General features: G+C 34.0%; 1 protein-coding gene across 1 annotated transcript in view; it reads left to right on the plus strand.

Moving 5' to 3' along the window:
- LOC127554586 (sodium channel protein type 9 subunit alpha-like) overlaps positions 1 to 26680 on the plus strand; it is a 128962-nt gene that overhangs the window by 79960 nt on the left and 22322 nt on the right. Inside the window, exons 19-22 of the mRNA XM_051986231.1 lie at positions 11382 to 11486; positions 12201 to 12482; positions 14832 to 14885; positions 16118 to 16252. Of these exons, the coding sequence (XP_051842191.1) occupies positions 11382 to 11486; positions 12201 to 12482; positions 14832 to 14885; positions 16118 to 16252 (576 nt within the window). The remainder of the gene's footprint in view (positions 1 to 11381; positions 11487 to 12200; positions 12483 to 14831; positions 14886 to 16117; positions 16253 to 26680) is intronic.

The raw sequence follows: 26680 nt of genomic DNA on the forward strand, positions 1-26680 counted from the left end.
TTTATAAGAATATAAAGCAATTACAATTCATTCCCTGATAAATGGTCAAAGGATATGAAAATTTTCAAAAAAAAGAAGAAGAAGAAGAAGAAGAAGAAGAAGAAGAAGAAGAAGAAGAAGAAGAAGAAGAAGAAGAAGAAGAAGAAGAAGAAGAAGAAGTTAAAGCCATTTCTAGTCATATGAAAAAAATATTCTACATCAGTATTGACTGGAGAAATGCCAATTTAGAGGTACTACTTCACACTTTCTAGATTGGTTAAGATGACAGGAAAAGATAATGGTAAATGTTGAAAGGATATGGGAAAACTGGGATACCAAAGCATTGGGTTTGCAATTAAAAATGCTAGAAAAGGAACAAATTAAAAACCCCCAGTCAAACACTAAACTTGAAATTCTAAAAGTAAAAGGTGAGATCAATAAAATTGAAAGTAAAAAAACTATTGAATTGATTAATAAAATTAAGAGTTGGTTCTATGAAAAAACCAACAAAATAGACAAACCCTTAGTAAATCTGATTAAAAAAAGGAAAGAGGAAAATCAAATTGTTAGTCTTAAAAATGAAAAGGGAGAACTCACCACTAACGAAGAGGAAATTAGAGCAATAATTAGGAATTACTTTGCCCAACTTTATGCCAATAAATTCGACAACTTAAATGAAATAGAAAAATACCTCCAAAAATACAGCTTGCCCAAACTAACAGAGGAAGAAGTAAATATCCTAAACAGTCCCATCTCAGAAAAAGAAATAGAACAAACTATCAATCAACTCCCTAAGAAAAAATCCCCAGGACCAGATGGATTTACATGTGAATTCTACCAAACATTTAAAGAACAATTAACTCCAATGTTATATAAACTATTTGAAAAAGTAGGGATTGAAGGAGTCCTACCAAACTCCTTTTATGATCCAGATATGGTACTGATACCTAAACCAGGTAGGCTGAAAACAGAGAAAGAAATATAGACCAATCTCCCTAATGAATATTGATGCTAAAATCTTAAATAAAATATTAGCAAAAAGATTACAGAAATTGTCACCAGGATAATACACTATGACCAAGTAGGATTTATACCAGGAATGCAGGGCTGGTTCAATATTAGGAAAACTATTAGCATAATTGACTATATCAATAACCAAACAAACAAAAACCACATGATCATCTCAATAGATGCAGAAAAAGCATTTGATAAAATCCAACATCCATTCCTAATAAAAACACTTGAGAGCATAGGAATAAATGGACTTTTCCTTAAAATAGTCAGGAGCATATATTTAAAACCATCAGTAAGCATCATATGCAATGGGGAAAAACTGGAACCTTTCCCAGTAAGATCTGGAGTGAAGCAAGGTTGCCCACTATCACCATTATTATTTAATATCGTATTAGAAACACTAGCCTCGGCAATAAGAGTCAAGAAAGATATAAAAGGAATTAGAGTAGGCAATGAGGAAACCAAACTATCACTCTTTGCAGATGATATGATGGTATACCTAGAGAACCCCAGAGATTCTACCAAAAAGCTATTGGAAATAATTCATAATTTTAGCAAAGTAGCTGGCTACAAAATAAATCCCCATAAATCCTCAGCATTTTTATACATCACCAACAAAACCCAACAGCAAGAGATACAAAGAGAAATTCCATTCAGAATAACTGTTGATACCATAAAATATTTGGGAATCTATCTACCAAAGGAAAGTCAGGAATTATATGAGCAAAATTATAAAAAAGTCTCCACACAAATAAAGTCAGACTTAAATAATTGGAAAAATATTAAGTGCTCTTGGATCGGCCGAGCGAACATAATAAAGATGACAATACTCCCTAAACTAATCTATTTATTTAGTGCTATACCAATCAGACTTCCAAGAAAATATTTTATTGATCTAGAAAAAATAACAACAAAATTCATATGGAACAATAAAAAGTCGAGAATCTCAAGGGAATTAATGAAAAAAAAATCAAATGAAGGTGGCCTAGCTGTACCTGATCTAAAATTATATTATAAAGCAGCAGTCACCAAAACCATTTGGTATTGGCTAAGAAATAGATTAGTGGATCAGTGGAAAAGGCTAGGCTCACAAGACAGAATAGTCAATTATAGCAATCTAGTGTTTGACAAACCCAAAGCCCCTAACTTCTGGGAAAAGAATTCATTATTTGATAAAAACTGCTGGGATAATTGGAAATTAGTATGGCAGAAATTAGGCATGGACCCACACTTAACACCATATACCAAGATAAGATCAAAATGGGTCTATGACCTAGGCATAAAGAACGAGACTATAAATAAATTAGAGGAACATAGAATAGTTTATCTCTCAGACTTGTGGAGGAGAAAGAAATTTGTGACCAAAGATGAACTAGAGACCATTACTGATCACAGAATAGAAAATTTCGATTACATCAAATTAAAAAGCCTTTGTACAAATAAAACTAATGCAAACAAGATTAGAAGGGAAGCAACAAACTGGGAAAACATTTTCACAGTTAAAGGTTCTGATAAAGGCCTCATTTCCAAAATATATAGAGAACTGACTCAAATTTATAAGAAATCAAGCCATTCTCCAATTGATAAATGGTCAAAGGATATGAACAGACAATTTTCAGAGGATGAGATTGAAACTATTACCACTCATATGAAAGAGTGTTCCAAATCATTATTGATCAGAGAAATGCAAATTAAGACAACTCTGAGATACCACTACACACCTGTCAGATTGGCTAAGATGACAGGAAAAAATAATGGTGAATGTTGGAGGGGATGCGGGAAAACTGGGACACTAATGCATTGTTGGTGGAGTTGTGAACGAATCCAACCATTCTGGAGAGCAATCTGGAATTATGCCCAAAAAATTATCAAATTGTGCATACCCTTTGATCCAGCAGTGTTTCTATTGGGCTTATATCCCAAAGAAATACTAAAGAAGGGAAAGGGACCTGTATGTGCCAAAATGTTTGTAGCAGCCCTGTTTGTAGTGGCTAGAAACTGGAAAATGAATGGATGCCCATCAATTGGAGAATGGCTGGGTAAATTGTGGTATATGAATGTTATGGAATATTATTGTTTTGTAAGAAATGACCAGCAGGATGAATACAGAGAGGACTGGCGAGACTTACATGAACTGATGCTAAGTGAAATGAGCAGAACCAGGAGATCATTATACACTTCGACAACGATATTGTATGAGGACATATTTTGATGGAAGTGGATTTCTTTGACAAAGAGACCTGAGTTTCAATTGATAAATGACGGACAAAAGCAGCTACACCCAAAGAAAGAACACTGGGAAACGAATGTAAACTATCTGCATTTTTGTTTTTCTTCCCGGATTATTTATACCTTATGAATCCAATTCTCCCTACGCAACAAGAGAACTGTTCGGTTCTGCAAACATATATTGTATCTAGGATATACTGCAACATATCCAACATATAAAGGACTGCTTGCCATCTAGGGGAGGGGGTGGAGGGAGGGAGGGGGAAAAAATCGGAACAGAAACGAGTGTCAATATAATGTAATTATTAAATAAAAAATTAAAAAAAAAATAAGAAATTAGGTAGGTTAATAGAATCCTCTGGATTCTGAATCCAGACCCTCTGGACATAATTGAATAGACACAGAAAGGAACTCACCTTTTTCTCAGAAGGACATGGCACCTACACAAAAATTGATTATGTATTAGGACATAAAAAACTCACGATCAAATGCAGAAAGGCAGAAATAGTAAATGCATGTTTTTCAGAACATGATTCAAAATACTACATATATTAAAAGGCCATAGAAAAATAAATGAACAAAATAGATAAACTTTTGGTGAATTTGAGTAGAAAAAGGAAAGAAGAAAATAAAATTACTAGTATCAACAATGAAAAGGATGAACTTAGCACTAATGAAGAGAAAATTTAAGCAATATTTAGGAGTTATTTTGCCCAATTGTATGCCAATAAATTTGATAATCTAAATAGAAATGAATGAATACGTACAAAAATATAGATTGTTCAGATTAATTAATATAGAAATAAATTGCTTACATAGTCCCATTTTTTGAAACACAAATTGAATGAGCCATTAATGAACTCCCTAAGAAAAAAATCTCCAAGTGAATTTTAACATTTAAAAAATAATCAATTCCAATACTACAGAAACTATTTGAGAAAATAGGAAAAGAAGGAGTCCTAACAAATTCCTTGTATGACACAGATATGATGCTGATACCTAAATCAGGAAGGGCCAAAATAGAGGAAACAAAATTTTAGAATTATTTCCTTAATGAAATTAGGGATGCAAAAATCTTAAATAAAATATTACCAAAGTATTTATATCAATCTCTCACCAGAACAAGACACTATGAAAAAAAAATTATACCAGGAGTGCAGGCCTGGTTCAACATTAGAAAAACTATTAGCATATTTAACTATATTAATAAACAAACAGATATCATAAGATTATATAGATGCAGAAAAATCATTTGGCAAAATACAAAATCATTCCCATTAAAAAGTACTGACGAGCACAGGAATAAATGGAGTTTTCCTTAAATTGACAAGAACCAACTATCTAAAACCATTAGCAAGCATAATATATAATGGGGATAAGCTAGAAGCATTCCCAGTAAGATCAGGGGTGAAACAAGGTTGCCCATTATCACTTTTATTATCCAATATTGTACTAGAAATGTTGGTTTTAGCAATAAGAGAAGAAAAAGAAATTGAAAGAATTACAGGAGGTAGTGCCGAAACAAAGCTATAACTCTGCAAAAATATGATGGTATATTTAGAGAATGCTAGAGAATCCACAAAAAACTACTAGAAACAACAACTTTAGCAAAGTTGCAGGATATAAACTCATACAAATCATTAGTATTTCTATAAGTTATTAACAAAGCCCAGCAGCAATAGATAGAAAAAGAAATTCCATTTAAAATAACTATAGATAATATAAATATTTGGGAGTCTACCTGCCAAGGCAAAGCCAGGAACTATATAAACGCTATTATAAAATGCATATTGCACAAATAAAGTTAGAGTTGAACAGTTGGAAGATATCAAGTGCTCATGGGTAGGCCAAGCTAATATAATAAAAATGGCAATTCAAACTAAATTAATCCACATATTCATTGGCATACCAATCAAGCTGCTAAGAAATTAAATTATAGAATTAGAAAAAAATAATTAAAACTTCATCTGAAAAATCAAAAGGTCAAGAATTTCAAGGGAATTAGTGAAAAAACACAAAGGAAGGAGACCTAGATGTACCAGACCAATAATATATTATAAAAAAAAAATCATCAAACCTACTTGGTACTATTTGGTACAGCAGTAATCTAGTATTTATAAATCCAAAGACTCCAGCTTCTGGGATAAGAACTCACTATTTGACAAAAATTGCTGGGAAAACTGGAAAATAGTATGGCAGAAACTAGGCAATGATCAACATCCTTTACCAACATAAATTCAAAATAGGTTCATAATTTAGACATAAAAGATAAGTCCATAAAAAAATTAGGAGAACAAGAAATAGTCTACCTCCCAGATCAGCAGAGAAGGGAGGAATTTGTGGCCAAAGAAGAACTAGGGAACATTATAAAATGCAAAATGGATAACTTTGATTACATTAATTTTTTTAAAGGTACAAACAAAACTAGTACAGCCAATATTAGAAGGGAAGCAGAAAGTTGGGGAAAATTTTTTTACAGCCAGTGTTTATGATAAAACCCTCATTTCTAAAACATATAGAGAACTGACTCAAATTTATAAGAATATAAAGCAATTACAATTCATTCCCTGATAAATGGTTAAAGGATATGAAAATTTTCAAAAAAAAAAAAAAAAGAAGAAGAAGTTAAAGCCATTTCTAGTCATATGAAAAAAATATTCTACATCAGTATTGACTGGAGAAATGCCAATTTAGAGGTACTACTTCACACTTTCTAGATTGGTTAAGATCACAGGAAAAGATAATGGTAAATGTTGAAAGGATATGGGAAAACTGGGATACCAAAGCATTGGTGGTGGAGTTGTGAACTAATACAACCATTCTGGAATTCAATTTGGAAGTAAGCCCAAAGGATTATTAAACTGTGTATACCCTTTGATCTAGCAGTGTCTCTTTGAGTATCTCAAAGACATCATTAAAAAAGAGGGAAAAAATCCTATATTTGCAAAAATTTTGTAGCACCTCTTTTTGTACTGAGAAGAAACTGGAAATTGAGTGGATGCCTAACAGTTGGGGAATACCTTAATATACAAATGTAATGGAATATTATTGTTATGACGAGCAAGCTGATTTCTGAAAAGCCTGTAAAGACTTTTTTTTTAATTTTTATTTAATAATTACTTTATATTGACAGAATCCATGCCAGGGTAATTTTTTTTTACAACATTATCCTATGCACTCATTTCTGTTCTAATTTTTCCCCCTCCCTCCCTCCACCCCCTCCCCTAGATGGCAAGCAGTCCTTTATATATTGGATATGTTGCAGTATATCCTAGATACAATATATGTTTTTAGAACCGAACAGTTCTCTTGTTGCATAGGGAGAATTGGATTCAGAAGGTATAAATAAGCCGGGAAGAAAAACAAAAATGCAGATAGTTCACATTCGTTTCCCAGTGTTCTTTCTTTGGGTGTAGCTGCTTTTGTCCGTCATTTATCAATTGAAACTCAGTTAGGTCTCTTTGTCAAAGAAATCCACTTCCATCAAAATATGTCCTCATACAATATTGTCGAAGTGTATAATGATCTCCTGGTTCTGCTCATTTCTCTTAACATCAGTTCATGTAAGTCTCGCCAGTCCTCTCTGTATTCATCCTGCTGGTCATTTCTTACAGAACAATAATATTCCATAACATTCATATACCACAATTTACCCAGCCATTCTCCAATTGATGGGCATCCATTCATTTTCCAGTTTCTAGCCCCTACAAATAGGGCTGCTACAAACAGCCTGTAAAGACTTACATGAACTGATACTGAATTCAGTGAGCATACCCAAGGGAGCATTATACAGCAAGAGCAAGATGATGTGATGATGAAATAGGATGGACTTGACTCTTTTTAACAATATGATAATTCAATGTAATTTTAGTAGACTTGTGATAGAAAGAGCCATCCATACTCAAAGAGAGAGAAAACTATGGAGACTGAACATAGATAAAAACATTCTGTTTTGCCTTTTTGTTGTTATTTGCTTGCTTTCTTTTTCTTTTTCATGTTTTTTTCCCTTCTGATGTGATTTTTTTGTGTACAGCAAGACTAATATGGAAATATGTTTAGAAGAATTAAATGTTTTAACATATTGGATTGCTTCTAGTCTGGGATAAGGAGGAGGGAGAAAAATTTGGAACACAAGGTTTTGCAAATATGAATGTTGAAAACTATCTGTGCATATATTTGGGAAAATAAAAAAAGTTATTAAAAAAATAAAATGTTTCTGGAAGTCAAAGAGGAGCTCAGAGAAATAGAAGCAGAGGTGGGGGCCCTTTTTCTCTTTTAGTAGGTTTCCAGATTTTTGAAATACTTTTTTTCATTTGATATAAGATGATCCAGTGTGGCAACTTGCTTCTTTCTCTTTTATATTATTTAGTAATAGTCAGATGGGTAGTCCACATTCACATAAACAATGACTAAAATAGCTAATTGCAGAAACATTACAACAAAAAGTAGAAGTTCAATAAGATGACCTGTTAAGTAAAGTCTTGAATGGCAAGTGTAGAAGATGAAGAAACCTTAGCAGAGAAGTACAATTGTAGAGGAAAGAATTTCCTGCCTTTCCAGTCATTCAGTACCTGTTCTCAGAAGATAAATCAGCTTACTAATACTTCCAACTATATATATATCTATATATATATATATATATATATACACACACACACACATATATATACACATATATATATACGTATATATGTGTATATATATATGTATATATATATATATAGATATATATATCTACATATTCTAAGGAAGAGGAGCTGGATGAATCTTGAGGGCCAGCAGGAGTTGAGAGTCTCCCCTTTTCTTAGGAGGAACCAAAGAAGATGCAAGAGAAAGGAACAGAAACAGATAAAACAATAGAAGAAATTGACTAAAGGGAATCAATAAAACAGACTTGTCAGAAGCACTAGTTCTTTTTTACCATCTGACCATATGATATTTTTAATACATCTGTGTATATTAGTGTTGATGTTATCGTTGTTGTTTTGCTTGTTCACATTGATAGGCAGAAGACAGAGTGGAAAGTTGTACAAAAGTAGCATTATCACAGTTTTTAGTTAGACTGGTTGTTGTTCAGTCATGTTCAGCTCTTTGTGGCTTCATTTGGAGTTTTCTTGGCAAAGGTACGGGAATGGTTTGGCATTTGCTTCTCCAGCTCACTTTACAGATGAATTACCCAGGGTCACACAGCTATTAAGTGTCTGATTTTGAATTTCAACTCAGGAAAATGTCTTCTGACTACACTCAGTACTTTATTCACTCTACCACTAAGCTGCCTAGTGTAACTAATAATGGATTGTAAGATTAACAGATGAGAAAATTACTTGGTGACTGATAATTTAGTGATGTGTGATGTATTGGATATTTGGAAAATCATAGATGGTGTTTTTAGTCTTCTCTCAAAGAATTTAAAAGTACCACAGTGATGGTTTTTCTTTGGGGCCTGCTGTTAAACTTCCATCTCATTTTTTTCCACCCATACTCAGACTGTTGCCACAAGAACACTGGAAGCTCAAGCAGAAATGAACTTAACTGATGGCATATATAAGCTTTCTAAAAATTTTCCAGGTATCTCTCTTTTCCCAGTGCAAGTAAAATATATTTTATTTAGCAAGATAATTAAAGATCATAAAATTTAAAGATGTTATCGTTCAGTCTTTATGATTGAATTTGGTGTTTTCTTGGCAAAGATACCAGAACAGTTTGCCATTTCCTTCTCCAATTCATTTTACAGAAGATACTGAAAAAAACAAAAAACAAACAAACGACAACAACAACAACAAAAAAAAAAAACAGACATTCAGCATCACACAGCTGGTAGGTGTCTAAGGATACATCTGAATTAGAAAAGAGTAGTCTTTCTGATTCCAGACCTTGCATTTTATCCACAGCACCACCTAATTGCCCAGTGTAAGGTTATTAGAATACTATGGTTATACATTGAATCATGAAGAAGATATTGAAAATAGCCAGATCGAAAGCTAGATGTTTCTAAGTCTGCCAGGTGAGCAGTTAATTACCCCAAAGACAAATTTATTTCCTTATGTCTATCATTTTAATTCCAAAGCTTTTCAACCTTCCTAGTTCATTAAAATTCTGCTCTTTGGAGTTAGAGAGAAGAGATGGTATAGAATGTCTTCTTATCTGTGTATGTATGTGTGAGTTTCCTTTTCAGTGAATTCTGAAATCTACTTGATAATCATCATTCTACACTTTTATTATGGCTTTTCTCATGTTGAAGTACAATGAAGAAGAAGGAATACCTGGTGTAAGGCAGTATCTGCTATCCTGAATGAATAGACTGAACTGACTTTTGCTTTGTAAACATTCCCTTTATTTAAAAATAATTATTTCACTTGAATTTGGCAAGATCACATATGAACTTCCTGTGATAATTACATGTAAATGAACTTATTGCCCCTTAACCTTTTATATTTCCTTTGAGCACTGACTAGAATCGTTGTGTTGCCTTAATTTAGTACTGAATATTACTTGACAGTGACTTCCTCTTTCCCTCTTAACACTAAGACCTTTGGGTCATACTGGTTTGTACTTTTGTCTTTTAGAAATGTCGTCACTTGTGGCTCTTCTCAACAGTGAGACAACTCAGGGCAGTTCAATGATCTTGTGATGATGAGAGCCACCTGCACCCAGAGAGGGGACTATGGGAACTGAGGATATATTAGAACATAGCATTTTCACTTCTTTTATTGCTGTTTGCTTGAATTTTATTTTCTTTCTCATTTTTATCTTTTTGATCTGATTTTTCTTGTGCAGCAAGATAATTTTATAAATATATATGTCTAAAAAAAGAAAAGAAATGGAGTTCTCGTAAAAGCTTTGATGTGACTGAAAGGGGGAAAAGCCATCAGCTTCTATCTAACAGGGTCACAAGCTAAGCTATTTTTGGCAAAACACGAGTTTTGGAAACCAGAATACCACTGCAACCTTTGCTTAAATGAATTGATTGTTTAGATCATGTTTAAGGGCAGATAATATGAGATGGAAAGAGTGTGGGTCAATCTAGAACACTGAGATAGCTTAGTGTTTATGGTTACATATAAAAAGTAATCTTAATAAACACTAAGTATTTCACACTCAGGATATTTTAGGCACTACATATGGGAAACATAAAATTTTAATAGAGCCTTTTTTCAAGGCACCTGATAAGTAACACTAGATTTTTCTACAGATATCAATATTTAAAAATAAAAGTAAATCTAATTTTTTAAAATTATAAAGTATCCATTTCAAGGCTATAAATAGCTTTGTTATTAATGCCAAGTCTTTAAAATGTGTGTAACTGTAACTGTTAATCATAATAAATGCAAAAAAAATACTTCTATTGGGTCTACTTAGGCCCTTTTTATTACTGTTCTTTTATTTCATTATTATCAGTGTATCTTCTTTCAAATATGTTAGAAAAGATGGAAGTGGATCTCTTCAATAAAGAGAGCTAATTCAGTTTCAATTGATCAAAGATGGGCAGAAGCAGCTACACCCAAAGAAAGAACACTGGGAGATGAATATAAACTGCTTGCATTTTTGTTTTTCTTCCCAGATTATTTATACCTTCTGAATTCAATTCTCCCTGTGCAATAAGAAAACTGTTCGGTTCTGCACACGTATATTGTATCCAAGATATACTGTAACCTATTCAACATGTAAAGGATTGCTTGCCATCTGGGGGAAGGGGTGGAGGGAGGGAGGGGAAAAATTGGAACAGAAGTAAATGCAAGGGATAATGTTGTAAAAAATTACCCTGGCATGAGTTCTATCAATAAAAAGTTATTAAAAATATAAATAAAAAAAACAAATATGTTAGAAAAGAACTTTCCTATAAGTTGAAATCATCTTGTGTTATTTCTCAATGTAATCTGATTATTTTCTTAATAAGCTTCTTAAGCTTTTTCTACTCATGACCCATTTTCACATGAAAAAATTTTACACAATCCCAGGTATATAGGTATATAAAAAAGTATACAAATCACACATTTATTGATAATAAATCATAACTTCATGATCCTACATTCAATTATACTACTCCATATGAGATCTCAACCCATAGTTTAAAAAGCTTTACTTTAATTCATGTCTTTTTAATTTTATAGAGGAGGTCAGGATGATATTGTGAAATAGTTTTCCTTGTTTCCTCCCAGGTCTCATTGTTTAGTTCAGTAGCCAGTTATCTAGGATACCCAAAATTTGCTGCTCTGAAATCTCTTCGGACACTAAGAATCTTATCTGTATATGAAGAAGTAAGGGTAAGAAACAAATTTTTCTACAATACTCTATCCATGGAAATAAGTTAATATAAACTAGGTGGAAGATAATGTTTTCTAAAAATGCTTAACTGTATCCTTCTGTAGTCTCAAAACCAACATAAATACTTCTTCCATTGTATAAATTGATGCAGATGCTTAAAGCTAAATTTTATCCCATAGATTTCTTATAACATACAAATGTTTGGTATAGAAAAGACAGATATCTGAAAGTTCCAGAAAAAATCCTATTTTTTATACTCAATACATGAATTGAGGCTCTGCTTTTTACAGTATTAGATTTGCTTGGCATCTGCTCTGCAATTCTGTGTTAGAGATTTGCTTAGAACACTTAAGAGATTAAGTGACTTGTTTGGAGTCACACAATCACATATATATATATATGTGTGTGTGTGTGTGTGTGTGTGTGTGTGTGTGTGTGTGACCCATATATATGTGTGTGTATGTGTACATGTACATATATATGCACACATACATACACACATATAACTACATATAGCCACACATAAAATAAGCATAAGTTTGGCTTTCCTAATACATAATATGATTCTTATATGTTCTCATGTAACATGATTATATATTATTCTTATGTAGTCTAATACAATATGATTCTTGGGAAAGTAATAGCTTTGTTAATCAAATGATAAAATTAGTCAATATGTTTTGATGATATCAATAAATTTCTTTTTTGTCTAGGTGGTTTTGTATGTTTTTTTAAAAGCAGTTCCATCCATCCTTAAAGCACTTCTGGTCTGCCTTATGTGTTGGCTATTTTTTAGCCTAAAGGGAGTGAACTTGTTTGCTGGCAAGTTCTTCAAATGTGTTAACACCACAACTGGTGAAAGACTTTCTAGGACTATTGTCACCAATTTTTCTGAATGTGGGATGATTATCAACAATGGTGGAGATGTGCAATGGAAGAATGGAAAAGTCAATTTTGACAATGTTGGAAATGGTTACCTTTCACTCCTTCAATTAGTAAGTGGCCATATATATCTAGGTCTATATCTATATCGAGAGAGAGAGAGAGGGAGAGAGAGAGAGAGAGAGAGAGAGATATCCAAGGTTTATTTTTAATAGACTCATTCCAGAAGTGTTCTACTTGGTAGAATGGGGGAGAGAGAAGGGTTCTGGGTTTTGTTTTGTTTTTTGGTTCAAATCTATCATTTCATCAGTCTTTATGTGAAAACTTCTTCCATCAATCTAAATAAGGATCTCCTCTATTAATTAAAATTTTAGAGAGTTTGTCCAGGGCACTAAGAGGGTGATTGACTCATACAAGTCATATTTCCAATATGTTTCCTGTGAAAGACTTAAACCTAGATCCTCTTTACTCATACATTACTCCAAACTGTTCTCTTACACACTTTTTATTTAATTGCTTACTTGATAGAACATGTGAAAGGATAAATGGTATGTGAATATTTTTAAAAGTTATATTTTTAAGATCAACATTCAAAAATTTAATTTAAAAAATTAAAAATTAAAAAAAATTTAAAAATATAACACTCAGCAGATACCAGGTCAGAATCCTATGAAACAAAATTAATGGTATGAAATTTTAGAAGAATAAACATGAAGAATTTCCAAATGTAGATTAAAGCAGAAGAACTTTCAAATGTAGATTAAAGCAATAAAATGCACTATTACTGAATAGAGGAAGATCTAGAATAACAGCAATCCCTATACAAAAAACCTTTACTAATAGTGACATAAATATTAAGATAAAAATTCATACAATCTTGAGCTACATTATTGATAACATATTTTTCAAAAGTTCTAGCTAGTCCTGATTGGCTGATCAGGACACTTTTGGAACATTGTATTGATTTCTGAATGTTATATTACAAGAAGGGTATTGACAAATAAGAATGCATCCAAAGAAGAGTGAGGAGTCTTAAAACATTTCATGTAAGGAACAATTGTGACAAGCTAATACAAAGCTATCCCCTATATACTTCATAGAAACATACCTGTTTTTATTGATATTTGGAAGTGGAATATTCTTTTTAATATCTTTGAGATTTTAGAACTGTTCCAAGCAGTGGCTAGTGACCAGGGTAAGGATTGGGGGAGAATTAGAAAATTAAAAAATAAGACAACACATTTGTCATCTAGCAAGTATAAGCAAGGGGATATATATGTCAAAGTATGGAGAATTTATCATCCACATGTTTAATCCCTGGTGTTCTAGGAAAGGTGGAGTTGGAGTATTGGGGAAAATAGAAAAAATATGAAATATTCACATGAAATGCCATAATTCTTTTTTCATTTCTATTTAACCCTTGTTTTTCAGATTATTTATATAGAAATAGTCTAAATACTTAAAGAAATATGAACATTTTATGCAGTGACACAATTAATGATCAATGTGGTGAGACCAACCATATGCCCTCATCTAGGAGTTCTTAACTTAATCTCTTTGACAAAATGCTTTGGTATATGCTTTGGTAAAGCATATGGGTCTATTCACAGAATAATGCTCTAAATATTTAAATGAAATATAGGACTGCAAAATAAGCTGATTATATTCATTTTAATAGATAGAGAAATAGAGATAATTATGGATATATTTGGATAAATGTGGCTTTTAGAGGACCAGAGTTTCTATTTGATTTTTAAGCCAGTACCTTAAAATAGTAATTGAGGAATTCTATAAATTAGTAAAGTGGAGGGTTGATACATTGTAAATTCATTGTGTTTTTCCCCAAAGAATATTAAAGGGATAAGACTCTTGGTTTCATTTCTTTAGGGAATTATAGAGTGAGGAGATTGCCTCTTTCAAGTCAAGTCCACACCTCCTATGCTGTTGAATGGAGCACTAAGATGCTAAGAGGCTTGCCCAGGGTCAGCAACGGATATTGCCAAAGCAAAATTTGAATCCAATTCTTTCTGATTCTGAAGATCACTTTTTATGTGCTACTCCTTGTTGTCCTTTTTTCCAAGTTTCCCAAAATATGCAATGAATTTCTGATAGTCACAGAGGTGGTAACTGTCAAAATGTAGTATTTAGATAAGCAATTGTTGACCAAAAGCAGGATACAGATTTTAATTCTGATATACATAGTGTCCCAAAAGTCTTAGTGCAGTCCTAAGCTTAACATTAATTTACGAGTCAAATGTGAAATTTTGAAGAGGTGAAAAAGCAATGGATTTAAAACTAGATATACACATTGAGTTAAAGCATTATTTTAAAATGTGGCGAGACACACTCATCAATGATTACTCAACTAAGACCTTTAACTTCTCTGAAACTAAACTTGACATATCTCTTGTTCCTACCTATCATCTCTAGAAGCATATTTTAATAAATGTAATTTTTTACAGGCCACATTTCAAGGATGGCTAGATATCACATATGCAGCTATTGATACATTTGATGTAAGTATGGAACAATATATCACTTATAATCATTTCATATTTAAAGATAACTAAGCTCTTCACAAAACCTATTCTTGATAGATAAGTAGCACAGTTTATCATCTTTCAGAAACTAAAGCTTAAGAAAGGAAATTATCTGCTCAAGGTTATACAGCTGGGAGGTAGGAAAGTCAGTACACAACCCAAATTTTCAAATTAGAAAATGATTAAGTGCTCTTGCCACTATAGCATACTAGCACTATCACCATTTATATAATCAGTGTTATTATATGCCAGGCACTGTTAAATAATAAATACAAACAGAAAGAAATCTGTTGTGTCATAGCAGCTACCTGACAGTGGTTGTTGGAAATCCAGTCCAGATCTGCAGAATGGATCTCTTCGTGTGAGAGGTTGATACAAGGAGACTGAGAAGCAGTTGCTCTTCTCTGACCTCCCTCCTCTTCCCTCGGCCTCCAATTTATTTCATTCCCAGTCCACAATATCTGTGTCAACAAGCTTCTGATGCCATGATTCACAGCTGTGACCTGCCCCTTAACAGAAATCCCTCAAAGAGCCTCTACTCTGATTGGGAAGGCAAGACCTAAAAGGGAGTTATAGAGAAGGAAATTGTAGATACCTAGTGAAAAGCTGTGGTAGTAGATAAAATTATTTGGTGGTAAATCTGAAGAGAAATAAAGATGGGATTGGCCATAGCCACCTCCTTAAAATGGAGGTTTTGGAAAGAATAAAATGTATCAATATTATCAAATCTGTTAAATAAGCAAAATTTGCATATATATGACTATATTTCAAATGTTTATTTATTTTGTTAATTTTATAGCATTTCTTTCTACATATAGGTAGAGGTGATATAATTTGCAAAAATTATGAACTTTCATTTTCAGATTTCAGAATATCTTTGGTTTCTACTCTGTGCATTTACTGTTAATTGACATAAACTAAGAATGATTAATTTATTTCCACATAATTATGCAAAGCTAAAGCAAAGCAAAGTGGTGACCCTTAGAAAATAAGACAGCACTTTTGTTTGAGGCAATTGGATTAAGTGACTTGCCCAGGGTCACATAGCTAGGAAGACCAGATTTGAACTCAGGGCTGGAGGTCTATCCACTGTGCCACCTAGCTACCTCCTAACACAGCACTTCTTGCTAAAAATCAATGTATTAAGCTGAAATCCTCAATCAGTATTGATATATTGCTAATATTTTCTGTTCTGTTTCTTTGTTTAGGTGGAAAGTCAGCCTCAATATGAGAACAATCTCTATGTATATTTTTACTTTATCAACTTTATTATCTTTGGGTTATTCTTCCCCTTGGTCTTCTTCATTAGTGTTGTCATGAATCATTTCAAACAACAGATAAAGATAAGTATTTCATTTTTGTTTTTTTTTTTAGTCTAGTTGTATTCTATCAACTTTTATTAAGAAACTATTCTGTGCTGAATTACAGTACTAGAAAATAGGGACACCCCTCTATACCCATCCATTCTCACACAGACATTTCTGTTCCAACCAGCTTATATAAGGGATGTCAGGAGAGTGTGGAGGAGTGGAAACCACATTTACATGAATAAGTATAATCTGGAATAGATTGTGACTAAAACTAAGGAGAGTGCTAAATAAATTATTCTGGAAAATTTTGAGTAGAGAGAGAACACTTTTAGTTTAAAAAAAAAAACATTCATCCATCTATCAATAAACAAAGAATTAGTAAGCCTTGTGTACGTGATAAATTCTGGGGTTATAAAGACAAAAATTTTAATAGTCCCTAACATCAAGGACCTTAAATTTTTAATTATAGATATAGCATTTGGAGATATGAATTTGTAAATGATATGAATAAAATGAACACAAGAGAAATATGAGATGGGTCACTAGCTGCTAGGAAGAACCAGAAAAGATTTTTATTGAAAAAGGTAGTATTTAAACTTAGTTTCGAGGGAAATCAGAAATTGTAAGGGGAAAAAGTGAGGAAGGAATATAAAAGTTTGAATTTGAGAGATGTTGTATTATATGGCAGAAAAGTGAAGAGTTCAATTTGGCTAATTTATACTGCGCAGAAAGGGGATTAAAGTGTGAAAAAGGGTGGAATGGAATTAAGCATTTATATGTCAGGTATTTCTCTAAGTACTTTTATAAATATTATCTCATTGAAACTTCACAACAACACTCACAATTAAATGCTATTATCATCCCTATTTTACAGTTGAAGAAGTTAGGACAAAGTTTGATGATTTGGCCAAGGGTCACATAGTAATATCTAGGCCACATTTGATTTTAGGTCTACCTGATTACAAATCCAGTACTTTTACCCAATGTGCCACCAGATGCCATTCTAAGAAAGATTGGAAAGATAAGAAAGGGACAGCTTTGGAAGACATTTTGATGTCAGAGGAAATTATATTTTAGTGTATAGATAAATGAAAGCCACTGGAATTTACAGAACAAGGAGGTGACACGATCAAAGAGTATTGGAGAAAATTTGCTTTGATGTGTCAGAAAAATATAGAGTTATTGAGAAGACTGTTAGGGCAGGGAGAATAAATAGGAGGCCATGGCAATGACCTTGGTAAGAGATGATGATGACATTAACTAGGCAAGTAGCTCTGTGAAGAAAGAAAAGATCATGTATACAATGTGTATAGACAAAATATTTGGCAACAAATTAGATAGATGGGGTGACCTTAAGTATGGACTAGTTGATGATACTTAGGTTACAGACCAAAAATGCAAGAAGGATGGTGATTCCCCAATAGTATTAGGGAATTTTTAGAAGGAGAATAGATTTGAAGATAGGGAAACATGTGAAATGTATTATTATCCAACTGGAAATGTATGATGATTAATTTGTTATGTGAGACTGAAAACCAGGGGAAAATTCATAGAATAGCTTATACCTGAACTAAGCTTTGAAAAAAGAGAATTATGAAAAAATAGATAAGGGGGCCTTTGAAGAATTTATTTTCATCTTCCTCCTTTTAACATTTTCCTATTTCCAGTATGATAACATCTTTCCTTTTGTGATTTCTCAAAACATTATTAATACTGGTTCAACAATCTCATCAAAGTCTCTCCATATTTTGAGATGTCATTTATTCTCTTACCACATTCTTCCTATCTTGAATCTTAATTTCCTGTTGTGTGCTTTCTAGAGTCCCCAAGTTGGGATGCCAAAATATACTGTCCAGACTAGCTCTCTGGAGGATCTCGGGACCAGCTTGGGTCCTTGGTCTTAATGGAGAAGTGATGAGGAGAGACTCACATGGATGGTCAAATATGGAGTCCTGTTTATTCCAAATTCTCTCAGCCTTATGTACCCTAATATCCTTATATAACCAAAGGAACACTGCTCATGCACTAACTATATACTGTGCATGCATGTGGGACCACATAAACAACTTGTAGATTGACTCTTTGCCACTTGGTATCACTCTGCTTTAATTACAACACAGATTGTCACAGTCCCCTGACTTCTCAGAATGGCTGAGAGCCTATAAGGGAGATGGGGAGCCAAACCAGACATTATTAGCAGCTTCCCTCTGGGATGAAAGGTCTTATATTTCACCCAGAGTGCCACCCCTACCTCTCCAACCCCCACCCCCCGCCCAATCTATGGCCCTCTACGTCTCCCCTTTCTTTTGTTTTTAATTGAAGCAAGTATACATCAGTGAATAAATCCATCATCATGGGAGGTATCACACAAGCAAGTAGTAATATCATACAAGCAAATAGTAATATAACAAACAATATGAATAAACAACATACTATAAAAGACTTCCATTAGTCCCAGAAGGAAGGTATAAAAAGTAACTATCAATTTACAACCTTCCTTCACTTCCTTCAGTAGCCAAGAGATAATCCAAAGCCAATCTATTGTCCATCACTTCGTGTGTCAGGGAATCTAATGATTCCTGCAGGTTTTGAACTCCTGCATCAGTTCATCTTCATCAAAAATCAAAATATTAATAGTTTTAAGAATTAAGTTTAAAAATTCTCTAGGTTACCTGTAGCTTCTCCTCTCTTTTGTTTTTGGAGGAGCATCTTAGTGTCTCTTTCTCTTCTCTACTATTGCCTGTCCTTGAGGATTGAAAGGTATGTCAGTAGTGTGTGAAATCTGATACTGTGCACAAAAGTGTGCAAAATGTTTAGAAGTATATGCAGATCCATTATCTATTTTCATGCTTGTGACATACCCATAACTGCAAAACCTTGCATAAGGAATTCAGTGACCACTCAGGCCTTCTCTTTTGTTACTGGTATTGCAAAAGTAAATCCTGAAAAGGTATCCACAATGACATGGATAAAAGACAACCAAAAGATTTATAATGGGTCACATCCATCTGCCAAATTTCACTGGGTCTCAAACCATGAAGGTTCTTCTCTGGAGGGAGCGTAGGACCATGGAAAGAAAGGCAAGCCATACAGGCTTTTACTATGTTTCTAGCTTCCTCTTTTGTTATCTCAAACTGCAGACATAAAGTTGGAGCAGCCTAATGATATTTAGAATGAGATTCATAGGTTGCCTAAAATAAAGGAGTATTGGCTAACATGGTGAGAAGGCGATCTGCCTTTGAGTTTCCATGAAAAATAGGACCTAGAAGTTTTGTGTGAGAGAGCACATGCAGGATGTAATACTTACATGTATATTTTCTCACTAGTTCCTGAAATTCCTTTAAAAGCTGATATATGTTACAGGCTATAAATTTTATTTGGGCTGTGGCAATTCTTTGTAACACACCTACTGAATAAGCCAAATTAGATATTATATTTACATCTCTTAGATAATAAGTAATAGCTAATATAATTGCATATAACTCATTCTGTTGAGGATATTGAAAGAAAATTCTGACTACTCTTTTTATAGCTAAGGCAGGAGAATATACAGCATCTGTAAAAAATGGTTGGTCCTTTAAGAGGAACCTTAGAAAACTTTTCTTCAAAAATCCATGGCCAATTATATAATAGCCAGATTATCTTTAAGGTAGACCCATGTGTAAAATTTGGAGTGTGGCCAATAAAATTTGCCATTCTGGGATGATTTCACAAGTATACATTAATTTGTGCATTGGGTTAGAAAGTGTATATCTTATCAGGTCCTATCCTAAATAATTTTATTACTCACTTAATGGCTTTTAATAAGATTCTAGCCACAATCCCACATATAAGAAAAAATAATAAGGAATAAGGCTTTGGTCTGGTTGTGCTTGAAGGGTCACCCACTTGATCATACTGTCTCCTTGATGAAGGATTGATGTAGGTTCCTCTTTTGTAGCAAAAACTGATCTTTCCAAAGGTTTGAGTGATTATTTCAACCACATTGGATAAAGCCAGTACAACCTCTCTCAGAACCTTTTAGGTTTCTTTTGTAAGCTGGCAGGGTGAGTCTAAAGCAGTGTCTCCCTTTAAAATGTCATACAATGGTTGTAATTGATAAGTAGTTAAGCCTAACACTGAATGCATCCATTGGATATCCCGTATCAATTTCTGAAAGCCTTTTAAAGTGTTCAACTTCTTTTTTCTTACAGAAAGTTTTTGTACTGTAAGTACCTTAGGATATACTTCATATCCTAAATATTGAAAAGGAGTATGCCTTTATTTCTTTTTTTCTGGGGCTATATACAATTAGTAGTTTCTTAGTTTCTCTGATCTTTTGTAGATATGCTTCTAACATTTGCTCCTCAGGTGCACATCTGAAGATATCATCCATATAATGAAATTGCATAACTTTTGGAAATGCTTTTCTTACTGGAGTAAGAGCAGCAGCCACATACATTTGACACATGGTAGGGCTATTTTCATTCCCTGTGGCAAAACTGTCTTCAAATCTTTTATAAGGTTCAGCTAAATTAATGCTGAGCACTGAAAAGGCAAATCTTTTCACATATTCCTTATCCAGAGGGATAGAGTAGAAACAATAATGTTTATATAATGTCTATAATCCAAAGAGGCCACTCCCTAGACAACTGAGTAGGAGATGGGAATCCAGGCTGAACAGTTCCCATTGCTTCCATCTGTTCATTTGCTTTTCTGAAATCAATCAACACACTCCATTTTCCAGATTTCTTTTTTACAGCAAATACAAAGGAATTCCAAGGATTTAGAGAAGGTTATAGGGGTCTTTGGCCAAGCTGTTTCTGTACCATATCTAATAAGACCTGAATTTTTTCACTGGTTAAAGGCCACTATTCCACCCACACTGGTATATCGATTTTCCATTGGATGAGGATAGGTGTAAGGGCTGGCATGCCTTCAACAGCAGTCTTGCCTAAAAAGTCAAAGTGCTCAATAGTAATCCTAACTGCAGTAAAACGGCTCTTCTCAAAAGAGCCTTGCCTCTTGCCTCAGTGCATAGGAGGACAAAACTTTGCTAGAGGAGCTTATAGTGTCATCACCCCTTCTGCTGTTCCTCCTCCTCCCACCCATGAAGGTGGAGTTGAGAGAGGAGAATCAGAAGGCAGAAGATATGATAAGGGCTCATGAGCTGGCTTAGGGGGAAATGAAGGTGAGCTGAGAAATGGGGAAGCACCATGCCCCTCAAATCTCCCAGAGTAATCTTTATCTACTTTCCAATCCAACTCTCCATGGCCCTCAAACCTCCTAGAACAGTAATAAACAATATAAAAAACAAAATACTAAAAAAAAAATTCCTTAGTTCTTTCCTCTATGCTATATCTTCCACAGCTATGAGCACCAACCCTCTGTTTGTTTTAGTTGTGATACTTCCTTATTTGACATCTGAAGCTAAAAATTTTTTCTTTTTCTTTTTTCTTATACGTGGGATTCCTTAAAGCCAATTTTATCCCATTGTATTGAGTTAGTTGTTCTCCCACTACCTTCCACATCTCTGGCTCCAAACTCTCTTCCTTAGAGAACCAAGGAGACTTACACTCCAGGCAGGGGTCCTCAAACTACAGCCCGGCCCCCGGCCAGATACGGCAGCTGAGGATGATTATCCCCCTCAACCAGGGCTATGAAGTTTCTTTATTTAAAGGCCCACAAAACAAAGTTTTTGTTTTTACTATAGTCCGGCCCTCCAACAGTCTGAAGGACAGTGAACTGGCCCCCTATTTAAAAAGTTTGAGGACCCCTGCTCCAGAGCACCTGAGAACTCTGTGATCTGCTTCTAAATTAACAACAAACCTTGCTTCTCTACTAACACAACTAGGCATGTTTCATACTTCCCCTGGGAAAGAGATTCTTTTGTTAGCATTTGCCCCATTTTGGCTGAAAAAAATGAAAGTGACTATTTTAGCACTTATTAAATCTTGTCACTTACCTATTTTTACACATACCCTAGTCAATTCCTCTGCTGAACTCAGCCCATTGGGTCAGTCAAGCTGTGGTATGTTGGGCCTGATCTGGGGCTCCACGTTTAGGTAGCAAATGTTGTGTGCTTTCTAGAGATCACAAGTTGGGGTGCCAAACTATGCTTTCCAGAGCCCCCACACTAGGGTTCTAAAATATGCGGTCAGAACTAGCTCTCTGGAAGATCGCGGGACCAGCCCGAGTCCTTGGTCTTAGTGGAGGAGTAATGAAGTGAGTATCACATGAGTGGTCCATTTATTCCAAATTCTTTCAGCCTTATATACCCTAATATCCTTATATAATCAAAGCAACACTGTGCATGTGCCAACTACATACACTTGCATGCGGGACCACATAAACAACTTGCTATTATATGTAGATTGACTCTTTGCCACTTGGTATCACTCTGCTTTAATTGCAACACAGGTTGTCACTGCTTTCTGACTTCTCAACAAGACTGAGAGCCCTTAGAGGAGTTGGGGAATTGAACCAGACATTGTTAGCAGATTCCCTCTGGGATGAAAAGTTCATACCTCACCCAGAGTTCCCCCACTATCTGTGGCCCTCTACAATTTCTTGTTATTTTTTTTCCTTTGTTATATATTTCCTGTCTGAAATAAGCTAAATATATAATAGTTCTGCAATCTTCCCATGGTCTGATAATCTCATCCTTTCTATCCCTAAGTGTAATTCCTAATCCAAAAAAAAAAAAAAAACAACTAATAATTCCATTGTTTTTGTTCTTTATGCTTATAGAAAGATTCAGACATTTTGAGTTTATTATTCCTGACATTACTTTCTCATGGTCATTTTAAAACTTATTCTTTCCCTCTTATTTTTTATTTGCATCCATCCTCCATTCATATCTTTAAAAACATAGTTCACTGGACATTCACCAGGCACACATAACTTTTCTTCTTCTTTGGAATAATTTTGTCTTTGAAAGTAAATTATGCTTTTTGAGATCACTTCTTTTGTAGAATTAGAAGCTATGAGATTTTGTATCATTTTAATGGATTATTTGAAATTTATTCTTATGAAATATTGAGTTGATGTTAGTTACCAGTTTATATATTGGGACATATGTGAATTGAGGCATATGTGTATACATACATTTCTAAAGAATGCTCCAAATTTCTGAGATCATTGGTATGTACAGATGAGACCAGGTTATCATACTATAGAGAGATTGTTGAGAGATTCAATTTGTATTTTCTTTCTTTTTTTTTTCTGCCAAGGACATGATGTAATAAAACAAAAGAAAAAAATTAGGCAGATATTTAACCATCCAAATTTAACTCCAAGTTTGGAAAGAGGGGAATATGGGTTAGAAATAATCACATTACCTCTTATCATGTGTCTCTATGTGTATACATATACAAATATACACATATGTACATATGTTATATTTGTTTATATATATGCATATTATAAATATGTATGTGAAACATATGTGTATATATTGTGTACATACATCTTTAGTCAGTCATGGCCAATAGTCTCAGTTGGTAACATCTATAAAGTTTTAAATTGCCAACTTTAAACTGAAAGCAGATGATATTCTTTTCTCATCACTCCTCCATTAAGCAAAGGACTCATGATGGTCCTGAGACCCTCCAGAGCTAGTCTTTACAGTATATTTTGGCACCCCAATGAGGGGGCTCTAGAAAGCATTCAACATTTAGGGCCTAAATGTGGGGCCCTAGGTCAGGACCTACACACAGCAGCTCGACTTGTGGAGGAGTCCCTGTGACCCAGGAATAAGCTATGTATAAAAATAGGGAAGTGGAAAGATTTGGTAAAGGCTAAACTAGTCACTTTTGTTTTTTTTTCAGGCAAAATGGGGCAAATACTAACAAAAGAACCTCCCTCCCAAGGGAAGCATGAAGCATGCTTAGTTGGGTTATTAGATTGTTGGTAATTCAGAATATGATGTTGAGTTCTCAGATGCTCTGGAGTGCATGTTTCCTTGGCTCCTTAAGGAAGAGAGTTTGGAGCTGGAGATGTGGAAGGTAGTGAGAGAACAACTAACTGAATACAGTGGGATAAAATTGGCTACATATATATATATATATATATATATATATATATATATATATATATATATTTACTTATTCTTATTCTTATATTATATATTTAACTCTCCTATGTTCGCCTCTGGGCAACCATAAAATAACTCCTAGAACAGCAAGGAGACAAGGCGAAACACTCTTTTAGCACAGGAAACTTCAAAGATTACATCTTTTTCAGGTAAGATGGGAGAAGAAATATGTTATGCAGAACAGGAAGCTACCCAGAAAGCTAGCAGCAATCTGCCTCAGCAAACCAGTAAAATATCTTGCCATCCAGTATGGTGGAGCAGGAAAACACCAGTAGCAGGACCACCTGCCATGTGACTTAGCATAGCCATGGGAACCTGTGGACTTTAACTCCTGGAATGAATGCTATGTGCTTCAGAGTATCCCTGAGCAAACAGGCATCTTCCAGTAGCCAGACCATCATGTGCTTCAGTGTAGCCCTAGGAAATGCAAAACACCTCACTGAGTATCAGCACATTTCAGACACTACCACCAGGACTCCAGCTCATCAATATGTAAGCTGCCAGACCCCTGTAACCTCTAGAAGTGCCAGCCCACTTCCCTCTCCCTCAGTACAGCACCAGATAAGAGGATCCCCTTGAGCCTCAGAGTCACACCAGTCCAGCATCATATAAACAGACATGGTCTTCAGCTACTGACATAAGAAGCCTGGGATGGCACGCTTTCCACCCTAAAAGTAGAGCTCAAATTTAAAAGAAGTGGGGAAAAAAGATGAGCAAAAAAACAATAAAAAAGAACCTAACCATAAAAGTTATTATAATGACAGGGAAGATCAAGATACAAACTCAGAAGAGGACAATACTGTCAAAACACTTATTGGCAAACTCCTAAGAAAATAGGAAGTTATTTCAAAAAATCATGCAATAGCCCACATACAAGAGATGTAAACAGAAAAGTAACAAATAAAATGAGAGTGTTGCAAGAGAATTATGGAGAAAAAAAAATTAGCAGATAAGAAAACTGCCTGAAAAGTAGAACTGGCCAAATTAAAAAAGGAGATTTAAAAAAAAAATTCCATTGAAGAAAACAATTCTTAAAGAGTACATTTGGACAAAAAAGCTAATTGAGGAAAACAACACCTTAAAAGTTTGAATTAGGCAAGTGAAGTTAATAACTATGAGATATCAAGTATCCATCAAATTCAAAAGAATGAAAAAATTGAATGTAAAATATATTGTGGGATAAACAACTGACCTGGAAAATTGATGTAAGAGAGACAATATCAAAATTACTGGACTACCTGAAAACCATAACAGAATAGAGGATATGGACAGCACCTTTCAAGAAATTATCAAGGAAAACTACCCTAATATTCTGGACCCAGATGGTAAAATAGGCATTAAAAGAATCCACTAATCAGTACAAGAAAGAGTTCCCAGAGTAAAATTTTATGTAACATATTATCTTAATTTCAAAACTATCAGGTCAATGATATAATGTTACAAGCCATCAGAAAAAAAATCAAATATGGATAAATTACAATCAAGATTACATAGGACTTGATAGCTACAACATTAACATAACAGAGGTAATGGAACATAATATTCTGAAAGGCAAAGGACCTACAATTCCAACCAAGAATCAGCTACCTAGTGAAATTTAGCATAATACACCAAGGGGGGAAATGGTCATTAAATGAAATAGAAATGCTTAAAATATTCATAGGGAGAAGATCAAAACTAAATCAAAAATTGACCTCTAATATCAAGACCCATGAGAATCATAAACAGGTAAAAAGCAGAGAAAACATAAGGGATTCAATAAAGCTAACCTATTTATATCCCTATATGGGAAAATGATACTTTACATTTTAAAAAAATGTTTCACTAATAGTATAACTAGAAGGAAAATACATAGACATAGGGTATGAGTATAAGGTGAATTTGAGAAAATGACATCAAAAAATCAAGAGATGAGAAAGAAGTAGCATAGTTCCATTTATTTCACACACAAAAAAAAGATATGGAAGATCTATTACAGTGTAGGAGAAGCTAAGAGGATCAGCAGTGGCCATCACTTGAACCTTACTCTAATCAGTATTGGCTCAAAGAGGGAATAATATACACAATCATTTAAATATAAAAATGCGTCTTACATAATAGGAAAGTAGGAGAGGAAGAGATTAAGTAAAGCAAGGAGAGGTTAGGGAAGAACAACAGAAGGGAGAGCAGGTCAGGCAAAATGGTTTAAGCAAAATACTGGTAAAGAGGAAAGGGTAAAAGCAGATAGGAATAAACAGGGGGAAGAATAGGATGGAAAGAAATACAAAGGTAATAATCATAACTCTGAATGTGAAGGGGATCAACTCTCCCATAGAACAGAAGCAATTAGCACAGTTGATCAAAAACCAAAATCTTACAATATATTGTTTACAAAAAAACACACTTGA

The sequence above is a fragment of the Antechinus flavipes genome, chromosome 3 (assembly GCF_016432865.1).
Source record: "Antechinus flavipes isolate AdamAnt ecotype Samford, QLD, Australia chromosome 3, AdamAnt_v2, whole genome shotgun sequence".
NCBI classification, from domain to species: Eukaryota; Metazoa; Chordata; class Mammalia; order Dasyuromorphia; family Dasyuridae; genus Antechinus; species Antechinus flavipes.